The 24,515-nt window shown below is 45.5% G+C and overlaps 1 protein-coding gene across 1 annotated transcript in view; it reads left to right on the top strand.

The window, feature by feature from the left end:
- The window catches only part of FGD3 (FYVE, RhoGEF and PH domain containing 3), a 642,046-nt gene that overhangs the window by 447,921 nt on the left and 169,610 nt on the right, over positions 1-24,515 (top strand). Inside the window, exon 5 of the mRNA XM_078661608.1 lies at positions 12,807-12,896. Coding sequence (XP_078517734.1) covers positions 12,807-12,896 — 90 coding nt within the window. The remainder of the gene's footprint in view (positions 1-12,806; positions 12,897-24,515) is intronic.

Here is a 24,515-nt window from a genome sequence, read left to right on the forward strand (position 1 = left end):
ACAAGCACCAATGGAACAGACTTGACATAACCAAAACAGATGCCGTTGTGCAGCATTCTCATGGGAAGGGTACAAATAGCCTGCAGTAAAGATGTAAGAAATATAAACTTCAAGATGCTGACTGGACTACTTGTAAGTCCTTGCAGCTGCCAAGCATGAAGTGAAGCTAAACATGTTTTAAGAAATTGGAATATTAGTTGGGTTGGGTGACTACCCACCTCACGGACTAGTCACGTTGAAATGCAACATAATAAAAATCCCAAGAAGAATTAGAAAATGATAGTAAAATGTAATAAACAAAATACCTCCAAAATGACAAAACTCCAATTAGAGGAACTGGAGATATGAATTTTTAACATCTTAAATAAACATAGTACCAAAAAGCAGTAAGGGCCAACCATGGTTAATTAGGAATAGCCCAAGAAGCACAAAGCAATGACAGTCGATAATTGTGATAGACCCTGACCTCAGTAAAATTTGACGCTGATCACCATAGAGCAGATACGGAAACCAGGTTTATCCTACTCAGAGATTTTCTTTCTGACTTTAGAAGCCCTTTCATTCCAAATCCACTGCAGGAGTACACGTTGAAAGTCCCAAGGACCTCAGGGGAGGCATGTAGAAACTCACAGGGTATGAGGCAGAGACCAAAAAGCAGGGTCCAGTCCAGGCCCAATTGCCACTGGTCAGCTGAGCAGTTGCAGGAAAAGGCCACTTGTATCTTGTTGTTTTCTTGTACATTTAACAGGGGCCCAGCCTTATGATCCTTGCAGTCCACTTCATAATTTGTTTGCCTATTCTTGCCCATTGAAGTCCGCCCCATTGTTATATGTAAAACCAGAGCAGGCCTGTCAAGCAGGATTTGACACTGAAATGTCAAAAAGAGACCCACTGCAATTGGGACCTAACTGTTATGGGGTGGGGGGAGGACAAAGGCAGGGGTTTAGGTGTCAGGTAACATATACCTGTGACAATAGGACTCTTTGACGTGAGCCCCAAAGGTTACATGTAAAACCCCATCAGACCTGCTAAGCAGAATTTAACACTCAAGATGAATATGAAACTGTAATGTCAAAAAGTATGCTCACAGCCCCACCTGGCATATTCTGTCAGGATCAGAGGGGTCATCTATTCCCATTCAGGTCAGCCTATTTTTTTGCTTTTGGGGGGTATTACACACTTATTTACACCTATTCAAATGGTAATTACTGACTGACGGAAATTGGAGTGCAAATGCAAAAGGGCCTCTATTGACCTTTGGCAGAAAATAGTTGACTTTCTAAAAATACATTTTCCTTAATATTTATCAAGTATCTGAATTCTCTATTGAAACAGATTTTTAATAACTATTAAAATAGTTGTTTAATTATTCTTCTAGCCATTTCCTTAATGAAATTAGCAGTATCAAATGTAATTTTGTATCCTACTGTTTTCATATGGAGCATTGTTAGAATGAAAATAGCTTTGAAGCCTTGTTCACTGTAAGGACATGATTAACATTAAATACCTTCATAAACTACTTTTAAATACCATCTACTTTTACTTTGAGCAATAAGGCCTACTTGGGGTGACATATACATATTTAAAAGGGGTTTTTTGACCTGATAAAAGGCATTATGTTGACTGGTCGTATTTGAAATATAAGACTGCAACAGCCAGGCAAGAAATAGTGGGCCTGTATTCACGTTTGCCCTGTCAATGTGGTGGGTGACACAGTAGTTGCTTAAGCCCACCAGTGACATTTAATGTACAGACCCTGGTTATTCTTTGTACCATATCCTAGTTAAATACCCCAGTTGGGGGTATGCCAATTTCACCATATTGAAAGGTGAAACACAAGCACTTTCTCTCTGGTTAGGAGGAGTATGGTGCACATAGTTCTATAGCCAGCAGAAATATAGGGTAAAGCAAAAAACAACAAATCTGGCATGACCCTGCAGGAAGGGCATATTTCCTACATAATTCAGAAGCAGCAAGGCCTATATGACAACAGTTAACATAGGCAAACAATCTGGCATCAGCTATGACAGTAATTCAAAGGGTTTCTCAGTATTAACTTTAGTTGTGTTTACATAGGTGAAAATGTTGGGTATAACTTTTCTCTTTTGTGTATACTCCATTATGTTGAGTTAGGAGGTAGACAGTAGTGACTGAACCTCCGGTGGTAGTGAAGGAGTAGTCATGTACCAATATCATGTACAACTGACCTTTTTTGGAACAGTAGCAAATTCAGCATTTGTGATAAAACAATAGTGAGGGTAGAAAGGTTTGGGTTTGTTATACTGACTTGCTGCTAACATTCGTTCACAGCTGATTGTACTCTTATTGGTATAACAGTGGCATTGGTAGTGATGGTAAAAATATTACTTTCCTGCTAAGCAGCATTAGTATCATTTCCTTCTGAGTAATTGCACAGTATTACTTTGCCAGAAATTGTTGTGGGATTATTGCCATTTCTGAAATTGGCATGGTTGTAGCAGCATTGATGTGATAGTTGCAGAGCCTGCCTTCCAGTACAGCTGGAATGAGCTAAACAAATTATGAAAATGTGGTCTTGAGTTATTCCCAGTGCTTGAGTCCAAAACATGTTTGTTGGACATGCTCTAACATAACTGCACAGTTAACTTTCATGAATATGATCTATAACAACGTGTCTCTTTACAGCGCAGTATGTTACAACGCTGTAAACACATCATATCTATATCGTATTTTTATGTGTCAGATGAGCTATTTAACCGGCAGATATCATTAAGGAAAATAATAACCAAACACTATTTTTGGAAGGTATTCAAGTTTTCTAATTTGCCGACCTAATTACCATCTGAGGAGCCATTACATTTGTGACGCACGCCAATAGCAGTAAAAAAGGGCAAAATATCTACATAATGCGGGTGATATCACCGCTATCATATGCTTGTTCACTTAAAAGGAATAAAAGATTCAGTTACCTATGTGGTAAAGTTCAGCATTGTAAAACTACAACCAAAGTAGTTGCAGTATTTACCTTTAGTGAAAGATTTCCATGGCACTTACGTGTGTGGTAACAAGTGCATTGTAAGGCTGTATACCTCACATACAGCGCATTTTCCTTCATTGCGCTGGACGCACCTTTTAAAAAGTGCGCCAGGCCCAGTCAAGGAAAATACACTGTATTGCTGCTCCATTTTTTCACAGTGCAGGTGGTAATCAGCCTGCTCACTAAAGGGGGATAAGAGATCCCCTTGCAGGCAGGTACAGTCAGGGACAGCACCCACCTTCAAGGGAATGTCTGGGGGATCCATTGGACTCCCTTTCCCCGTCCAGAGGGCTGCAGTCAGGGGCACACTGTCCAACGTTTACGTGGCGCACTCTCCGTGCGCCTCTTGAGAGCTTCTTTGCCTCTGCGCCCGTGTCTGTAAAACGGCACAGGCGCAGAGACAAAGGGATTCCCTCATTTGCTTGGGGCATGCCAACATGCAAATGAGGGAACGCCCTCTGAGGATAGCGCTGATGCTTTATGTGCGCCAGCGCTATTGGTATTACAGAAGGGGCCGCACAAGCACCTGCGGCTCCTTCTGTAATACCGAAGTGCCGCAAGGGCATGCAAAGTGGGCGCAAATGTGGTTACACCCCTGGGGCACTTGTATTATACAGCCCCCGGTGTGTATCTTAGATTTTATAGTCCCTCCTCCATGTCTACTCTTTAATTGCATTGTGGACAAAGGAGTGATTTATTTCAAGTGTTCCTGTTAATTGAGACGTATCAGCTTCAGAGTTTAATTTCGGTTTTTGTCACACTTCCCGATTTTATAGGTCATTTTTCATGAGTAATTTTGCCCCCAGCCATTTTTGTTCCATTCACAAGAAATATCTCGTGAACCACAGACTTCTCATTTGCAGCTTCAGCCAGCACCTTCTATTGAGCAATGTGTGAAGATATGAAAAGATATTTATAAACAATCTAACACTTTGTAATTAGTAGAAGGTGAAACCCAGTGCCTTACAAAATGCACACTGGCATCGAAATATAATAAATAACATCCATACGTGGGGGTGTAGCTGACATTGGCGCAGTGGCACAGAGGCCCAGGACCCTTATAATATCGGTATTTTACTACCCCAGCAGCAGGCAAAGGAGCCATTTTCCTCGCTGGCACCAGGGCCCAATACTTGGCATCCTTGTTACGCTGTTTGCCTTATTTTAGGTCCTTCGAAAGCTCTAAGGGGCCACATTTGCAGCATTTTTTGTCATTTTTAACATGGGAAAAATGACGCAAAAGTGGCGCAAGGGCCTTGTAAATAAGCCCCTCAGTACTTAATATTGTAATAGAGATTGTATTAGGGTTTCATGACATGTTATAACGATAACGATCACCTCTGTCTATTTTAAGGTGCTGTTAATCTATAAAAATTAGTGTAGAGTGCAGACGTAGGTATGGTGCTTAAAAGACAGGGAGCGATATCCGCAAAGAATCAAAATGATTTGTGAACTTGGATTTTTAATGGGAAAATTCCGAGTTTCACTTTATTCCTAGTCTTTTGGGTCAGTTCTGTGGTTTGGCCCTCTCTTCCCGGTTACTGTCAGAGGTGTGAAAAATTGTATGAGGATGTAGGGTCGGCTAAAGTGTCCAACAATGCTGTATCACTTTTAAAAATAAACTGCCTTGTTAAAAACTCTTAATCCCGCAGTTCCTGATATCTGATGATGATCATTTTATCGATTTCGGAAGGATAAATGGCTGACGGACCCTTGCTGAGATTAGAACTCCTGATGATCTGCACGGCACAGTAGATGTCAGCAGTGAGCGCTTAATTACTTGGCACTTATGGGCGCCATTTTAGCTTTTCCTTACAGACTGTACCTGCTCATGTGTACACGCTGCTCCGAAATGCTTATTTCGCACACAAAAGTCACAGTTCCCCTATTTTTCCTGTTTGTTCTTTTACTTCCTTTGCTGTTATCTGTGTTCCCCTTTAAGGGAGAAGCGTGGGCAGGTTTAGCACAGATAAAGATTCAGCCACAATGACGTGGGTTTTGGTGCATAATTTAGTATTTTAATCAAAGGTTCTCAAAGACTGTTCTGTATTAAGTTGCAGATTGTCATTTTTTGATAAGATATAATACATTGCGTCTTAAATAAATTAATAAATAATAAGTGCCATGGTTCTCCGCAGGACACCACCGCAGCGTGCACCTCCCATTGCCCCTACCAGCGCTGCCTATGACAGTACCAACACAGTTACTAACCATTACACTCCTACAAGTGTGACAATTCAGACTGTTCGAGGCCACCAAAGTTATACCAAAGGTGTGGACAGCAAGTATTATTTGTTTTTAAGTGTATACTGAATTAATAAATAACTATTGTTCTGCTCATCTTTAAATTACACAAACAGCACCACCATGTGGCAGCAGTCATAAGTGCCAATGTTGTCAATTAACTTCTGGTGCTGAGCACCTGAAACCACCGGCTCAAATTAAGCACTTCTGATGGTGCTGTAGAAATGAGATTTTATGTAGTTTGGCTCCTGGAGCCGGTGTGAAATATAGCACTTTATGGTCCAGATGTAAAAAGCCTTTTAGCATTTGTGAGGAGCCCGATGTGCAGAATCGGGGTGTTTGCAACTGCAAAAGGGCCTTTTAGGAAAATGGGTTTTATATATGTGTGTTGCGGGGTTATTCCAGCCTCGCTCTGGGCTGCAGGCACTGCCCTCGTCGCCCCTGTCTAATGGATTTCCGCATCTGGAGGCTGAGGCGTCATAGGGGAGCTGAGGAGGCTTCATTGTGGACATGCAAGCTGCCTAACAAAACATCACATTTTCGTTTTGTTTCACGGACTCACTCTGCTTTCATCCGCACTCACGCACAAGGGAACCCACGGTTTTTCCACCCCCACCGCACCAATCTCATCAGCCCACCAACTAGGGACACTGGGACATGTAGTCTTTCCCACTACGCGGGATGCTGCACAGGTGTGCTGTTACCATCGCAATTGGGGGAGGTGCAGACTCGCAACTCCGGGTCTTAAGAGAGGCGGAATCCACAGCTGAGTGACATTATCCTGTGGAAGCTTCAGGCGCTGAAGACGGCACAACAACAGCCAGAAATGCATCCGCCTTAACCTGCAATAAAGCTTCCAAACGTTTCCCCTGGGTCTCTGCTTTCTCTTTTCCAGGAAGGAGAATATACCGTACATTTTCAAGCGTCAGCCTGAGACGCCACCGCAGAGTTCCCCGCCTCACCTTGGGTTAGGACATCACAGGCATTGCTGTTCTCAGCTTCTCGTCGCACCAAAGATATTTGGATGGTCCGTCACCCGCCCCTGGATGCAGAAAGAAAAACGGCAGTTGCGGGGTTATTCCAGCCTCGCTCTGGGCTGCAGGCACTGCCCTCGTCGCCCCTGTCTAATGGATTTCCGCATCTGGAGGCTGAGGCGTCATAGGGGAGCTGAGGAGGCTTCATTGTGGACATGCAAGCTGCCTAACAAAACATCACATTTTCGTTTTGTTTCACGGACTCACTCTGCTTTCATCCGCACTCACGCACAAGGGAACCCACGGTTTTTCCACCCCCACCGCACCAATCTCATCAGCCCACCAACTAGGGACTCTGGGACATGTAGTCTTTCCCACTACGCGGGATGCTGCACAGGTGTGCTGTTACCATCGCAATTGGGGGAGGTGCAGACTCGCAACTCCGGGTCTTAAGAGAGGCGGAATCCACAGCTGAGTGACATTATCCTGTGGAAGCTTCAGGCGCTGAAGACGGCACAACAACAGCCAGAAATGCATCCGCCTTAACCTGCAATAAAGCTTCCAAACGTTTCCCCTGGGTCTCTGCTTTCTCTTTTCCAGGAAGGAGAATATACCGTATATATATATATATATATATATATATAAAATATATTTTTTTTTCTTTCTAGCAGTCTGCGTGCTCCGTCACTAAGCACAAATCTACAACTTGGCAGCGAAGTGCACTGTGCTTTAGAATGAACTTACCTGAAATGCGCAGCACAAAGTGAAATACTGACTTTGACTTCACTCGAACGCCATTCGTGCAGTATTGCTACGAGGTCGAGCCAGGCTGTGAAATTTACATAATGGTGCATTATGGGAACTGTGGTTGCAAAGACAGGCCACGTGACCACTGGGATTTAATTTACTTTACTCAACTCACCTGTGAACAAGGCGCTGGGCGCTGAAACGCGTAGGGTATTTATGAGTTGTGCGCTGCCAAGTATTGTCGACACAATAAAGAAGTCAGCTTACTACGAGGCCGTAGCTGTGGGCTCTTTCTTTCTCCTGTTGATTACGACCAGGATTCTCCATTCCTGGCACATGAGAGCCCGCCCTGCAGAGTCGGTGGCCCCCGGTAAAGTGGAGAATTTGTTGTATATATATATATATATATATATGTGTGTATATATATATATATATTTTTTTTTTGTAGTAAACAAAAGGCAAAGACGCGGCACTCCTCTTAAACACGATAGTTTATTTTAAGGTCTCTTTGCAAAAACTCCTACGCGTTTCGAACTAACGTTCTTGGTCACGGCAGTGTTCTACAAAAGTCCCTTTTCACTTTCCACCATTTATACTATTCACTCAGTTTTACAACAATGAGGAATTATGGGCCTTGTAGTTTATACATTTAAACGTATGTTTTTCAAGATAAAACAAACAAAACATTCATATTGGGATTCACGTGTGGGTAACATTCCTTATCAGAAATGTTCTAACATAAATTTTATAACAATAAAATTATATGCTGACTATTAAATTAAATTCGCAATTATAGTCCATGTTGTGCTTTCACAATAAACACTTTTCATCAAGGACCTATTAATATAACGTTTGCGTTATACTACGTTCATGGCTGAGTGCCCCATGTCCCACACATTTCCCTTGATTCTGCGTTTTGGCCCGTATTGTGTTCCTTCACACAGGATTGTACATAAGGTCAATGATCAGTGTTTTTCAGAGGTGTACATGCATCTCCTCGTCTGCGTTCAACCCTCTTGGCTGTCTTGTTTTGAACTTAATTATGAGTTTAGACTCCAAACGTCTCAATTTCAGAAGTCTGTCTCCCCCTCTTTCCTGGGTGGGGATAGATGCTAAACCCAAGTATCTTATATCTTCCCAGGTTTTGTCCGTGTGTGTTTTCAGGTGTTTCGCCATGGCATAGTTGTTGTCACTGTTTTGTATTGCCCGAATGTGTTCTAAAATTCTCTTCTTGAGAGGACATTTGGTACTCCCAATGTATTCTTTCCCACATTGGCACCTGAGCATGTATACAACAAAGGATGACTCGCACGTTATTTTTGTTCTGATTATGAAGTCTTTGCCTGAGGGGTCTGTGATGGATGTTGCATTTTGACCTATTCTACATGCTTTGCATGTTTTGCATTTGGTAAATCCAATGTTTCTTTTCTGTAGCCAGTCTTTTTGCTTCGTCAGTGAGAAATGGCTGTTTACCAGATGGTCCGAGAGATTTGGCGCTCTCCGATATGTTATTAGAGGGCCAGTTCCAATGTCATTTCCAATGTCCGGATCCTTCATTAAAATATGCCAATATTTTGCCAAGATTTTTCGGATTTTATAACTTTCTTTGTTATATGTTGCAATCATTCTCGGTTTTTCTACATGCTCTGTTGTTTGTTTGTTTTCTTCAGGTTGTTCAATTTCTTCTGACTCTTTAGGTTTTTCCAGATTTAGTGTTTCCAATCTTGTTTTACATTTCGCTTTTTCTTCCCCAGTGGTTACATCTCTGTGTTTATAACCTCTTTCAAGAAATCTTTTCCTCGTATCATCAAATTTCATTTCTAACTCCTCTTCTGTTGAGCAATTTCTTCTCATACGGAGAAACTCCCCGTAGGGTATGCTTTTAACCAATTTTTGGGGATGGAAACTTAAACCATGCAGGATGCTGTTTGTTGCAGTTTTCTTTCTGTGGGTAGTTGTCTCAATTTTGTTGTTCTGTACAAAGACTTTAATGTCCAGGAACTCAATTTCTTTCTGGCTTATGTTATACGTAAACTTTAAGCCAACATCGTTTTCATTTAGTACATCAAAGAAGGTCTTGAACTCCGATGTGCTTCCCTTCCACAAGAGAAACAGGTCATCTATAAACCTCACCCAAAGTGCTACTTTGGCCATATGTTGGTCGTTTTCTTCTCTCCAAGCTATGCTCCTCTCCCACCACCCCATCATGAGGTTCGCATAGCTTGGAGAGAAGGAAACTCCCATGGCTGTTCCACACCTTTGCTGGTACATTTTGTGGTTGAATAAGAAGACATTGTTGTATAGGCACATCCTGATCATTTCAATTAGCATTTTTGAATGTTCTCTTTCTGTAATGGGTCTTTGTTTCAGAAAAAACTCTATGGCTTTGATCCCAATTTCATGGCTGATGGAGGTGTAGAGCGACACCACATCTATCGTTATCAGCGAATAGGTTGGATGCCAATCAGTATTCATGAGCACTTTTAAGAAATCTCCAGAGTCTTTTATGAAAGATGTCAGGGTAGGAACTAATGGAGCAATAAAATAATCCACATAATTTGCCACATTCTCATACAAACTGCCACAGCTAGAAATTATCGGTCTTCCAGGGGGTTTGTTGAGTGTCTTATGAACTTTCGGTAAGAAATATATCGTGGGTATGATTGGATTTTCCACCATTAAATATTTCTTTTCATCATCTGTTAGAAGGCCGTTCTGTTTCCATTTATTGAGCTTGTTCTCCAATTCTGTTATAAATTTTGGGATTGGATTCGTGTTTAAAGGCTCATAATTTTCTTTCACAGTCAATTGTCTTAGGGCTTCTTCTATGTAATGTTCTTTGTCCATTATGATGATGTTTCCCCCCTTATCGGCTGGTTTTATTTCGATATTGGCATTGTTTTTCAAAGTTTGTATCGCTGCTCTTTCTTTTTTGGACAGATTTTCTTTTTTCCGAGGGTAGTTGTTTGTCATTTTCTCTATGTCTCCTATTACAAGGTCATGAAACAGGTCGATTTTATTGCCTGGATGGAGAACTGGATAGAATGTAGATCTTGGTTTGAAAGGAGATTTTTTATGCTTGTCTGTCACTATTTCCATTTCATTTAGTATTTGTGTGGAAGTTATTTGGGATCCACTTTCTTCATTTGCCAGTTCGTATGCAATCCGGAGGTGGGGAACATCCTCAATATTGTATTCATTGCTCGTAGTTGTCTGTTCAGGGTTTTTGTTTGTTTCGCCGGGTTTATCAGATGTTTTGTCTTTTGTTTTTGATGTTTTACTGAAAAATTTCTTTAGTTTCAGTTTCCTCACATATTTATATATGTCAATTTTAGTGTCTACTTCATCATGATGGGTTTCTGGACAGAAAGATAATCCTTTGTTTAGTAGATTTATTTCTTCTTTTTGGAGATTGTATCTTGACAAGTTAATTACTAAGTTCGGTGTTTGTTTGGTTTTCCGACTCAGCTTCTCGCTTGCCGCGGTCTCAGGTTGTATCTGCTTCCTGTGTTTCTGGCTTCTTCGGGTTTTGTGTTTTGTCTTCCTGAGAAGTAAGTACCCCTTCCTCTTGCTCTTTGTCGCTGGAACCCTCGTCCGCGACCACTTGGAATGTATTGGGGCGTTTGTTGTTGGTGGTACAAGAGTTCTAGTTCCTCTAAAAAAGAAAACCTACGTATTCCTGTTGCTCTTTGTTCCCCATCACTTATTTCCGACTCCGACCCACTCATTTGGTGAGTAGTTCCCTTCTTCGTTTCATCCCATTGTTTTTTAGCTGTGTCGAATTTCCGTGCGAAGGTCAAGATTGTACCAAATTTATAATCATCCTCATCGCGACGGAATTTGCGTTCCTTTCTTTTTTGGACCTCGTCATCGTGTTTGTCCAGATTTTTATTCATCTCCGTTCTCAGTTTTTTTGTTGTGGCATTCTCTTCTTTCAGTGCTGATATTTCCTCTTCAGTATCTGTTATTTTTTGTATCAGCTCTTCGACTTCTTCTTTTGCATATTTTATAATTATCAACATCATCCTCTCCGAGCAGTCCATATTAGAGGAGTGCCGCGTCTTTGCCTTTTGTTTACAAAATTACTTGGGAGACACGTTCCCGGTCTCCAAACGCGTGCACCAACCAATGGAGTTCCCTCTGCTACGGGGACATTTGTGAAGAATATATATATATATATATATATATATATATTCTTATGTGAAAGTTCAGTCCAGGCCGCCATCCCTGTGAAAGTTGTAACTCCCACTGGGCCACCATTTGAGTCATACCTCATTAATATTCATGAGGTCGTTTGATTTGCGACCCACAAGGAATCAGTATTTTGCTAACCGACTTATTAGCAAATAGGTCGATTCTCAAAAGCATAGTGGATTCGGTAGAAGTTGATGTGCAATATGCAACGCAGTAACTTTTGCTGAATCCATTCTTCGTACATCAGGCCCTGTGTGAAGACTGCCATCCGTTTGCTATATACATTGTCATTGTAGACAAGTCCTAAAGTGCGTTTTATGTTGTTGTCGATTGTGGTAAATGCAACGTAGAGTGGTTAATTTACATAACCTCCATTGAGCAGGAGGAACACTTCACCTTGTTAAAAAAATAATGTCTATATTAATCTTCATGTATGATTTTATTTAACAGCTTGAATCCTTTTAAATGTATTTGTATGCTTGCATATTCAACTACGTCTGTCTGTTAGCGAGTTCCATTGGAGACGCAAGTGAACTCGATCTTTCCTTTGTCCTTCAACCTCGTTGCTGGATTGCATTATCTGCTGGAGTTGTGCTATCTTTCCGGCCTCTGCTAATGTGCACTAAGATGCTACATAGCGCCATGGTACATATTCCACATTTTTTTTTTGTAAACGCAAAGTTATCACCCCTTCAGGTATCCAGGCACTGAGGGGCCGTCGGAGAGATTAAGTGAGCTATTGCCCAGAGCCACATGCAGTGGCAGCTCCTCCATTATGGCGGAGGAGCGTCGCCCCACTGCTTTTAAGCAGTGCACATAAAGAAAACATGAAATGATAATTACTTTGAGTTATTATCTTTTGGGCGAGGCAGCTCTTCTCTCGGAGCCGGGCAGGGGAGGAGTGGTTTGCCCACTCCTAAGTGCAAATGGCTGTTTAGCCAGGAGGGCCGGTCATGCGCATTGTCCCTGTTCTCCAAGGAGGCTGCATTACAGCCTGCGTGGAGAACATGCCCAGATCCCCATTCCCTGGCTGGGCGTCGAACCATGACACTCAGACCAATCACAATGCTGCATTGCTGCATTGTGATTAGACAGGGGAGCCTGGGTGCATACCAATCACAATGCTGCATTGCAGTGTTGTGATTGGTCAGGGGAACTTGGCTGTGCTTCCTGTTCCTGGAGTCCGACGAAGGGAAGCAGGAGCAGAGATGCAGGACCCAGCAGCAAGGTGTTTATTAAAAAAAAAGTTTTTGCATTGCGACCCCTCCCCTCTCGCACCTACCCTGCCACCCTCAAGCTGTGCCGGCCGCCACTGGTCACATGACGCGGAGTTCCTCTTAATACAACCGAAACTGATAATACATTGTGAAATAAATGCTCAAGAAAAACTATATTAAACTAGCTTACTTTGAGGCACTTGAGCTATGTATGTGCCTACGGTGCCATATTCACTTATTATATGTGGTCTGCCATTAATCATTTAAGCTGTGCGATCAGTGCTGAAGTACTGTACAGATTTTTTTCTTTTACGTACATTTATTCCAAGCAAAAGAATGGTTTTAGGAATGTGAAACCTAATACTCGATTAATAAGCATTGCATGATATTTACTTCTATGCCATTTTTTTTTAGTGTACAGACCCTCAGAAGCTATTCAACATCGCAAACGAACTTCTCCACACAGAAGAAGCGTATGTTAAAAGATTGCATCTGCTGGATCAGGTAATTTCTTCCCTATCAATTGCTCCTTGTTTCCATTGCTTGAGAGGTGTGTTTCCCACAGGTTATGTCTAAACAAGCACTGAGAATTCACTTTCTTCTTAACACTAGAATAAGTTATGTTTCTGTTCATGAACATTTTTCTGGAAAAACAATGCACAACAACCTGTATGCGGGCACAATGTTTTTACATTTTTTTGTTAGCTTCAATCTAATTGTGCTTTATTGTCACTAGTAGCCTCCTGTCGCAGTGGGGTTTCACGGTATGCGCCACATTTTGCCTCTGTGACTTGTCACTTCCTGTTGGTGTGAGCTTGGCTAAGTTATCCTTGTGTATATAAATAGTTGTTGTCTCCCTTACTGCAGTGAATTAACTACTCATCTTGAAATGGTATCTGTAATTGCAGCCATTCACATACGTTGAAAATCAAAGGTTAGGATATAAGAAGCAGTTCTTTATTGGCAGTGCTTTTTTTCCTAGATAAATAAGGACTGTCCTTCAGGGCATTTCACGCACAACACACAGATTGCTCACATTTAGTAGAAGAGGGCACATCATGCACAGAGTGCCAGCTTTAGATTCTGTGACATATTCCATGCCTGTCTGACCTCTGTACTCTGCCTAGTTCAAGTTATGAGCTCCAGGATGGGGTCCATAGTGGACAGCTGCTGGCAGGTTTCTGGTGAGTACCTGCATTATATGTTCAGTTTGTTGTACAACTGAAGGTTAAAGGTTAAAAAGTAGTGTTCACATCCGTGATGAATATATATCTCCCAAGCACCCAGAGATAAATGGACTGAGTTCCACTGCGTTTGTCACCGACCAGCACAAGTTTGAACACTTGCTTCCCTAATGGAAACAGATCCAGTGTGCACATGTATGAGCACGGGCAGTGGCTATGATACTGCCGCTCCCATTCTCGTCATAGATGTATAGACCATATTGAACCAGCGGATGAGGTATGCGCTCATTAATGTAAAAGACAGCCGAAGGGGACATCCAAACTTTAAGAGTCTGGGGCCAAATTCCCAAACATTAATTCCTGACACTCCAACCTACATTCTATTCCAGCATTATAATACACAACTTTGTAGTGCACCCTAGGGCACATGTGGGCACACACTAGTGTGTGTGGGTCTGTGTCTGATAGGATGCAAAAATGCAGCAGAAGGTAAATCCTGTTGGTGTCTAGAGAAAGCCATGTCCCATCTCCAGTTGACATGTTGGCAGTAAGGATAAACAGGGGCCGGCGCAAGAGGTCCTGCTTTGCTCCCAGTGGCCACTGTGGCAAGTGGGAGTGGCAAGAGGATCTGGCTACTTGCCTGACATAGTGCTCCGTGCCTGATTAGCACAGGAATTGTAATCGAACAACAGGAGAGAAAGGGTCAGACAGTCACTCTTGTACCCCTTAGATAAACTTTTTCAAACAACAAAAGAGTGACAAAAACCAGGTGCAATACAAACTGGGTAAAAGTTAATTACCTTATAACCCACGTCAAAAGAATGGGGGGGGGGACGGGAGGAGTTAGTGAGAAGAACCGTGAATCAAAAAAGAACCCTCATGCACCAACAAAAGTCGGTGACTGGCTTTATCATTGGGTTAAATTTTTTAGGGCTTGTGAGTTAGTGCCCACGTGTGAATCAGTGAGTTAAAAGAAGAAGCAGCTATTCCCTATACATATTTTTATAAAGGGATAGCTGACCTTCAATAAAAAACAAAGTGCAAACGGACAACTAATGGTTGAGTGAATTTGAACCAGAGTGTCCTATATAAACATCGTAGTCGACATGTTTCTGCTATAATGAGCTAATTGTGCTCAGCATTCATCAGGACCATAGGCAATCCCACGGTGGTATACGCACCCTAAGGCGTGGCCACTCTGTGGAGATAGACAATATAAACATACAAACTCACGGAATTCCCGTGTAGACTCTCCTTATATTACTAAGGGTCTTCAATCTGAAAAATAAAAGGTTGTTCCAACATAGCAATTCTCATGGTTACCATATAGTAATATTAAACACAACAAGCAGTTCCAGTCTAAACATGTGTGTAAATACTATGTTAACAGTTGGTTATTTACGAAATAACACCTAATAATTTAGTGTCAAAACAGTTCACCAAGATCACTATAATCACCCAGTAATGAAAATGCAAGGAAACATACAAATGTGTACATCCTTATTAACCTTTTAAAGATCATTTCATTCAAAAAAATACAACAGGGTGCGTTCAAGATAGACCACCCTTATTTCAAATCAGCAAGCATACTATGTTTAGTTGTGGACTGCGTAATAATCTTATCTTGGTCAGTCCGCCGAGTTATTATTATTCATAAAGCTGTCTATGGTAAATACAATGTTGTTATTATTACTACCGTCATACAGTTAATCCGTCACCGACTCTGGTGCCCGGAAGACAGAAGTTCAAAATGACAAGTGCCAAAAAGAAAGAGACCCATACCAAATACGATGGAAGATTCTCAATTAAAAGAAAAAAACTCACTCTCCGTATAAGTTGAAATTTCAACCTGGGCTCGTGGCAGGGGAAACCTTCACGCCCAGAGTTACAGCAAGTCAGAGGAAAATTAGAACAAACAGCATGATGTCGTTAGTCGAGCGACAACCACTCGATTTAATTACACTCCAGCTCAGGAATTGACCATGCTCAAAAAGCTCTTGGGTAGTGGCCATGGTCAGGAGAGGAACGAAGTACATCGTGTGACCAAATGCCATACTCAATGGATGCCTGAGGCTGGGGACCTGGGTATAGAGCATGGTCTTTTCCTTTTGTTGAGCCCAGGTGGTGCTGGGGCAGGAGTAGTTAGGAACCAGGTGTGACTAATGTGCAACTGACTCTTTCCTGTTGGAATTTAGGAACTGGGTGCAGTTTGTGACTTTTTTTTTTTCACAACAAATTTTATTTGTATGATCAGGCAAGGAATACGTGTGGCTCCCCACATTCAGGAGAACACCACCAAGCATTGTGGTACAGTTAGAGCAGAGGACCAAGTGTCCAACTAAGTAGCCAAGAGAAAGCAATTATAAAGGAATACAACTATACCCTCCCCCACCCCTATTAACCCCAACTACCCAACCCTCCCACCTCCACCCCTGTGTCCCACCCTACCCCCGTGCACGTGTGTACAGATAGCTTCGGTGTGTAATCATGATATGATACTCGTGGCGTGATGCAAGGACTTGCAAATAACTTGAGACTAAAGATCTTCCTCCAGTTCTGCCGGAGGGTCTAGTGTCAACCCCCTATACTCAGCCCACTTCTTCCATATCTTGAAGTGTTTGCGGGGGCATCCTCGTGCTCCAAAAATCGGTTGTTCCAGGCCCATGCAAAAGTCCATTCCGGCTCTCCAAGCACACAGGGGGGGGGGCCCTCACATCCTTCCAAGCCCGGGCTAGGTCTCTTTTGGCCACCACCAGTCCCAGGAGCAGCAGGTGACGTTTATATATGTTTCCACCAACCCCCTCCAAGATGTGGAGTAGGCCCAGACGATGAGTGCGAGGAAGAGTCCAATGCAGTACTTCAGACAGGCAGCCCCACACACCCCTCCAGAAGCCCACCAGCCTAGGGCACGACCACATCGTGTGGAGCAAAGTGCCCACCGCATTTCCGCAGCGCAAACATTCCAGGGATCCAATCAAGCCTGCCTTCCACAGTCGCTCACGGGTGAAGTAGGCCCTATGGAGAATTTTGAATTGGATCAGTCTAAACTGTATAGCAATGGCTGCCCCCTTAGGGGACTCTAGAGCTTCCCTCCAGTCATCCTCATCGAGGGGGCCAACATCAGCTTCCCAAGTCGTCTTTAACGGAAGAAGGGTGGAGGAGCAATGAGTGACCAATGTCTGATAGATGCGAGAGACTTTCTTATCCCCCAGATCACCCATAAAGACTTTTGCCTCAATGGGACTAAAATCGGGAAGCGAATCTATGTTGGCAATACTGGGCAGTAGTGCGTGTCGGAGTTGTAAGTACCGAAAAAATTGGGACTGGGGCATATTAAATTCGATGCTGAGTGCCTGAAAGGACTTGAGCGTCGTCCCGGACATCACATGTCCTAGCTGCGAAATCCCGATCGCATCCCAGCCGTCAAATCCTGATAAGGCCGACAACTCGGGTAACAGGCCATTATGCCATAGCGGCGTCTCAGCGGTCAGTCGACCCCACCAGCCCATGCGGCGCAAGGCCTGTCGCCAGATAGCAAAAACGAGACTCGTGACCCTCGGCAGCCTCCGGCGCAAGCGGGCCGAGTAGAGGACTGTGTGGAGCGTATTGTCGCCCATCAATGTGCGTTCCAGGGCATAGGCTGGATCCACGCTGTCGCCATACCACCATTCGTTCAGGATAAGTAGATTAGTGGCCTGGTAATAGGACAGTAGATCCGAGGTGGCCAGGCCTCCGCAGTAAGTGGACAAGAAGCACGTACGTAGTGCTACTCTGGCCGTCCCCCCAGCCCATAGAAAGCGGCCAAAGATCGAATTGACCTGTCGGAACCACTGGGGCGCAATTGGATAGGGATGATTCTGCAATTGTTAGAGGAGACGCGGGAGCGCAACCATTTTAAAAATTGCGGATCTGCCAAATATAGATAGGGGCATTCGAGACCAAGCCTTGACATCTGTCTGAACTCGGTCCCAAACGGGCACTATGTTGAATTCCCAGGCAACGTTTGCTGACTTCGACAGGAACACCCCCAGATATTTCAGGCCATGCGTAGCCACCTGTAGCCTCAACGTCCAGGGATCCGTTACGGTGTCCCCATTCAGCACCCAGAGGGTAGATTTACGCAGGTTCAAATATAGGCCCGAGACTTCCCCAAAGATTCGCATAATTTCCAGTACGCGCGGTCCAGAGCGCTGTAGGTCGGTAAGAAAGAAAAGGACATCGTCCGCGTAAAGTGCGATCCTATCCGACAAGCTGTCATTCCATACAAAGCCCCGCATTTGCGCATCTATACGCACCCAGGCAGCCAACGGCTCCATAAGTAGAGCGAATAGATAGGGGGAGAGCGGGCATCCCTGCCGGGTCCCTCGTCCAATTTGAAACGTCTCCGACACCGCCCCTGCAACCCGCACCGAGGCCGTATTATCTGTGTATAGTAGCCTGATATAGGACAGGAAAACCGGGCCTAGATTTAGACGGGGCAAAAGTGCAAAAAGGTAAGTCCAGCTGACGGAGTCAAAGGCTTTGTTAATGTCAGCTAGCAACAGAGCTGCCCGCTCTCCTGTGGCTCCCATGGCGTCAATCGCCGCCTGTGCGCGTCGGATGTTATGCCGTGTCGCTCTATGAGGCATTAACCCGGCCTGGTCCGGATGCACCAGGTCTGTTATATGCGGGGACAGACGATTCGCTAGAGCCCTAGCCAGAACTTTAGCCTCAATATTGAGTAATGAAATGGGGCGATATGAGTCGTGCCTCTCTGGGGGTCTACCTGGTTTCTGAAAGACCACGATTTCGGCATGTCGCCAGTCTCGGGGAAGTGTGCCCTGTTCACGCGCCGTCTCAAGCGCCAGGTGATAATGGGACCCCAGCTGTACATGAAACGTCTTATAAAACTCACTCGGGTAGCCACTTGGGCCAGGGACCTTTCCGGTATTAAGCTGTCCCAGGGCATCGCCCAGCTCCTCAGCTGTAAGGGGCGCATCGAGGGCCTTCCTAGTCTCATCCGATACCGTCTTGGGGGGCATGTCTTCGATAAATTTAGTCACTTCGTCAGCTGATAGGCGATCGCATGGGGCGTACTGAGTAGCGAAGTATGCGGCAAAACTCGCTGCTAGCTCAACTGGGTCAGTAAGGACCTCTCCGTCGTCGGACGTGAGTCCTGGCAGCGTAAGCGGCTGGAGGTGGCGTTGGCAGAGTCTATGAAGCATCATACATGACTTGTCCCCCCATTGGTATATTCTACTACGTGTGGCTAGCCATGCCTGTTTTACTTCATCGAGTAGGACAGATGCATAGGCTTTCTGAGCCTGGAGAAGGAGTCGTAACCCGGCTTCATCACCCCCCACGCGGTTCTGCTCTTCGAGAGTTTCCACCTGCGCGGCCGCTTCTGCGATCATTCCTCGCCGCTTCCGACGGGCCGCGGCACACCACGCTATGTCTACTCCCCGGATAGTGGGCTTCATGGCCTCCCACACCACCCCGGCGTCAATGTCTCCCACTAGATTTTCCCGCCAATACAGGTCTAACGCTTCACGCAAGTGCGTCACATAGGCAGGCTGCTGGAGATGCCACGAGGACATCCTCCATCTGAACGGCTGGCGTTGTCGACGGAGTTCCACCCTAATCGATACGGGGGAGTGATCGGACAGGCCTCTAGGCAAGATGTCAGCCCTCTTCACTCTACACAAGCAGTCGCCAGGCACAAACACACAGTCCAATCTTGAATAGGAGCCATGCACAACAGAGACATACGTATACTCGCGTGTTGTAGGGTGCATATGTCTCCAGGTATCCGACCAGCCCAGTCCCTCAGTCATAGCATGCAGTCGGGTGTGTGAGGGGGGAGGGGTAGTCTCAACCATTTCCCGGCGCCGCCGGCGATCCACACTCACATCCATCACGTCATTCCAATCACCGCCAACCACCGCCAGGGATTCGGGGATGTCCTCCCACACTGTGAACAGCTTCTCAGCTAGGGCCCATTGCAGGGGGGGGGGCATAAACACTTACAAAAACCACAGATTCAGTGCCCACCATGCCCTTGACAAAGATATAGCGACCCTGTGGGTCAACCCACTGCTTCTCATGGACATAGGCCACCCTGCGATGTATCAAAATGGCCACCCCCCTGGATCCCCGGGAAAATCCGGCATGAAATACTTGGTGATAGCCGAACCTCTGTAGACCCAGCACTTTCGAGCCCATCATGTGTGTTTCCTGGAGTAAGAAAACGTCAGCACTCTCATTTTTCCCCCAGCGCAACACTGCCCCACGCTTGATCTTGTCGAGCATCCCCCTGACATTCCACGTGATCACCCGCAGAGACGCCTCGGGGAGTCTATGAGTCCTTTCAGCCATAATCAAGTGGGACCCATCCAACAGAACGTCCTCGCCATTGCCACTCATCGCACACAGTAATGAACACTATAGCAAGACACACGTGCAGTCCCACCCTCCCGCCCCAGAACCCCAAGATAACATGACAAGCAACTCTCGTCCTACCCCAAACCCCAAAACCAACCATCAACTGAATGTCGTCATAGTCTTGATTATGTCTCGGTCCCAACTCAGCGGCCCTGCTCCCGGCCACCCGCACCCCCCCTCCCGCCCCCCTATACCTCAAGAAACCATGAAGTACCTGTCGCGGCATGGGTAACCCCGAGTCCAAAACAGTGGGCCCTGGGCCAGCCATGCCAATGGATCCCAACTCCCCAGGAAACAGTAACCTCATCCCTCCTCTCCCAAAACCTCCCACATCCGTAGGAGAGCAGTAGCCCCTTATGTGTAGTCCCCGAACCCCAACCCACAATCCCCCCCATGTGTTCAGTGATCAGCCGCAAACCAATCCTGAGGCAGCCATGATGCTACCAGTCTATCGAGCCCCAAGAGCCCGTACTCCGTTAGCCAGAACCTGTAGCGACAAGTGTACAGAGGGGCGCAGAATCTTCAGATCTGGCCATGATCCATCTCAGACTGGTCCGAGTCATTGGTCCTACCACTGGCCTGGTCGCCGCTGAAGGAGGCCGACCGCTGTCCTGACCTAGATCGCCGGTTCCTCTTGGTCTTGGTCGTCTGACCACTCCGTTCCTGTGATGACCCCCTCGAAGAGCCCGGGTTCAGCCCCGGCTGAGAATTCGGCCGGATCCTCACTGTCTCATCGGTCCATTTAAAGAGCTCTTCCGGAGTATTGAAAAACAGTGTCTGCGATTGGAAAATCACCCTCAGGCGCGCTGGGTACAACAGGGAGTATTGGAGTTTGAGACCTCGCAGTTTCGCCTTGGCGTCCCTGAAGGATTGGCGCTGCTGCTGCACTAGTTTCGTGTAGTCAGGGAAGATCATTATCTTTCGATTTTCGTAAAGAAGAGCCTCTCTGGTTCTCGCTTCCCTCAGAATGACATCCCGGTCATGATAGTTCAGAAGTCTAACAATTACTGCCCTGGGCCGTTCACCCTCCGGTGGCATCTGTGACAAGGCGCGGTGTGCGCGTTCAATAACGAAGCAGTTGGATAAAGCCTCCGGGGGCAGCCAGGTTCCCAGCCACTGCGTGAGGAATTGTTCCATGTTACCCTTCTCACATCGTTCCGGAAAGCCAATGAAACGGAGGTTGTTGCGGCGTGCGCGCCCTTCAGCATCCTCCACTCGAAGCGCCAGGCCCCGTTGCGCAGTTTCCATTGCCGCCATTTTCTTCTTGAGTGTGCCGACATCGTCTTCTACCACCGACACCCTGGATTCAGCTTCTGTGATCCGTGCTACGGCATTCCGCAAGTCTTGACGCAAGAGGGTGACATCTGCGCCCACTGCACCTATCTTGGCATCGAGCATATCCCTTGATTGGGTGATGGCCGCCATTAGTGCTGCGTTATCCGGCCCTCCTCCTTGCTGTCCACCTCCTGACGGTCCAGGGCCCCCACTGGGCCCGGTGAACTTGTCGATCGTCGCCTGTCTGGTGGGGCCGCCACCTCCCCTGGTCATGGCTGCAAGTTCCTCGTGAATTGCCCACTACGTATGCAGAAATGGCCGGTTAGGGACCCCAAGCTTCTTCCACCAAGTGTAGCAGGGGAGGGCCGCGTGAAAGCAACTGTTCCCTCAGTGGGGGCCGGACAGTCTCATCCGTGGTGGAATTCTGCGCCCGGGCCAGGTCCAGGCAGGCCCCGAGTCCAGCACCCCACTTGCCAAAATTTAGAGTCCCTTATCCCCCATGCGGGCTGGGTAGCGTCTCTCTTACACAAGCCACGGGCTCCACAGCGTCAGCCCAAACTCCTGCAGCGCCCGGGGACCCAGGGGGGGGGGGTACTCGTCCGGCCACCGTCGGGACCTCTAGGGGAGGTTCGCTCCGAGCACTCCAGGGCACCAGTAGGCGCAGGCGAAAGCTCATCCGGCGGGGGGTCGCGAAACTCGAGACCGCGGCTGCACCCGGATCACAGGGCCGCCCCAGCGGAGCAGGCAGGGTCACAGCACCAGGATCGCACACCTCTCCAGCAGGGCCCCAGGAAGAGAATCGCCGATCATCCCTCGGCCCCAGGGCAGTAGAGGTCCAGTGGCGAGCGGCGGGCCAGCCGACCCACCCAGAGGCCGTCCGGCCAGGGATCGCCAAAATCGAGGTCCCGGCGCCTCTCCGGGATGCCAGGCCTCACTCGTCTGTCCCTCGTTCCGGCGCGTCCGAGCACCTAGGATCGCTGCCGACGGCACCGGAGGATCCCTGGCGCCACCAGGAATGTCCGCCCCACAAGGGTGTGAGAAGTGGGTACGGGGGCCAGGATAATTCAGCCGGATTAAATGCGGGCCGGCGGGAGCTCTAACAAGCTGCGACCGCCATTGCCGCTCGCGTAGCCACGCCCCCCAGTTTGTGACTTTTAATCACCTTTCTGTTCTGTACTTGCTATACTCAGCCAAAAGCTGTGTACATTGGTTGTTAAAAACCGGGCTAGTGGCAACTTGCTGTGCTCAATGAATACTAGGTGCTCTGGTAATGGGTACAGCAGTAGGCCAGGCCCATCTGGCACTTTTTAACTCAGTGGGTATACTAAAGCTTACAAACATTCTAAAGAACCAGAAATGTGTGAAAAACATTTATTAAGGGACGTTATGTGTCTTCTAAGAGCATTTGTGTATCCACACCCTGAAATCTATTTCATGAATTGCAGGAAGTTTCTTGTTAGAATGCTACTGACATACCCTGGGTATGATTGGTTATGCAACAGCAATGACCCCCAGTGACATCACTGGTGACATAATGTATGCCATAGCCAATAGAATGATTAACTGCGAAGGGACACGCCATTCAACCGTCTCACCCCTCAGTACTGCAGACTTGCATTTATTTTATTTAAATATCAAAATGATAGCTTTCACTTCAAAGTGTAACAGTAGCAGATTCAAATCTATAAATAATCTCTGTGGGACATCTAATGATGGATATTGGTACTTCAGTCTTACGTCTACCTTTAATGTCTGTGAGGATGCCACTGACCTGTGACTGGAATGGCACCAGCCTTTCCTCTTTGTGTGAGCTCTGCAAAAGCGTTGATTGATGGTAGTAGCAAAAACGCTACATTTCATGCAATCTCTATGAGGATATCTCCAGTGGTTTTGAAACCATTTCTATTTATGTTGTATCTGTGGGGAATATAGTTGTTGAGTGTGATACTGCAGCTTCTGTTGGCTATGGGATTTTTGTACTTTGTGGGGACACCTTAATGGTCACTAGTGGTTGTATAGCGATTAGTCTCAATGTTATGTAGTTTGTTATGCTTTTGTAACATCATCAGTGATCTGATGTGTGATGTCACAACCTGTGTATCCTGTTGACTCATCTGTGGTGGAGGATGTAAATGTTAATTCCCTAAGCAAAATTTGCACTTTGCTCTCACCTAGAGAAAAAAAATCACAGAATGGAATTACATCAAATTCGGCTAGACTTTTACTCAAAGGTATAACTCTGCTTGGTGTTTGGTGTATATTCATTAGTAGTTCTAAAGAGTGTAATGTTGCAAAAAAAATTTCATGAAGGCCTTGAAAGGTTAATGGTAAAAACATTTTTTCTATATTTTGGGGCTCTTGGTCCTCGAAGTCTCTGAGAAAAATAATACTGAAAAACAAAGAAATACCACTGTAAAAGAGAGAATTATTTTCCTTATGTCCAATGCAGGATTTGCAGATCCGATTGGCTGAAGGCATGTGCACATGTGTGTTGTGGTGGCCGTTACAGGATGGCTCCACCAAAACCTTGTCCTGAAAACAGTGAAAAGGGGGCTACAATGGTGCTGGAGAAAGCATACCTTCTTCTTGCTGACATCAACAGAGTATGCCCACCTTGATAAAATAGAAATGACTGCTATCATTTCTGTAATCAGCTGATCACTGTTATTGATTTCTTGGTTTTTCATCCTTTGTTCTACACACCTCAATTAACCATTGTGTTTCTATATGATTTATGTGAATTAATGGAAAGACAAAACAACATTGGAGGAAACCAAATAATGGAAAAACAATGTTAAGGAAATACAAATAAATTGGAAATGTTAAGAAAAGATAATTTTAAGGAAAGATCCAAAATCACACACTTGGATGAAGAATAGGGGAGTGAGGTGTTTTTGGGTTCCATGATCGGTGATGTTTAGTGGCAATGAGGGGGGTTTAAGGGTTCAGGGATAGAGGTGGAGTTTGATAATGGTGAGGGTTTTTTAAGGATCAGGCATAGGTGGAGTTTAGCGTAGTACACTTTTAGGTTTTACGGATGAGTAGAGTTTAGGGGTGTGGAGTGATCGTTATATGCAGAAAGTGTTTTTTCAGGAGTCTGGATGGGAAAGTTTAATGATGATGAGGGGTTTGAAGTGATTATGAATGAGTGGTGGTTAGGGGTGGTGAGTTTTCTTTTGGTTTTTTTGTTTAGGATTTAGAGGTGAGTGGGGTATAGGCATACAAAAGAGATTTTTAGTATTTA

The sequence above is a fragment of the Lissotriton helveticus genome, chromosome 9, assembly GCF_964261635.1.
Source record: "Lissotriton helveticus chromosome 9, aLisHel1.1, whole genome shotgun sequence".
Taxonomy (NCBI): domain Eukaryota; kingdom Metazoa; phylum Chordata; class Amphibia; order Caudata; family Salamandridae; genus Lissotriton; species Lissotriton helveticus.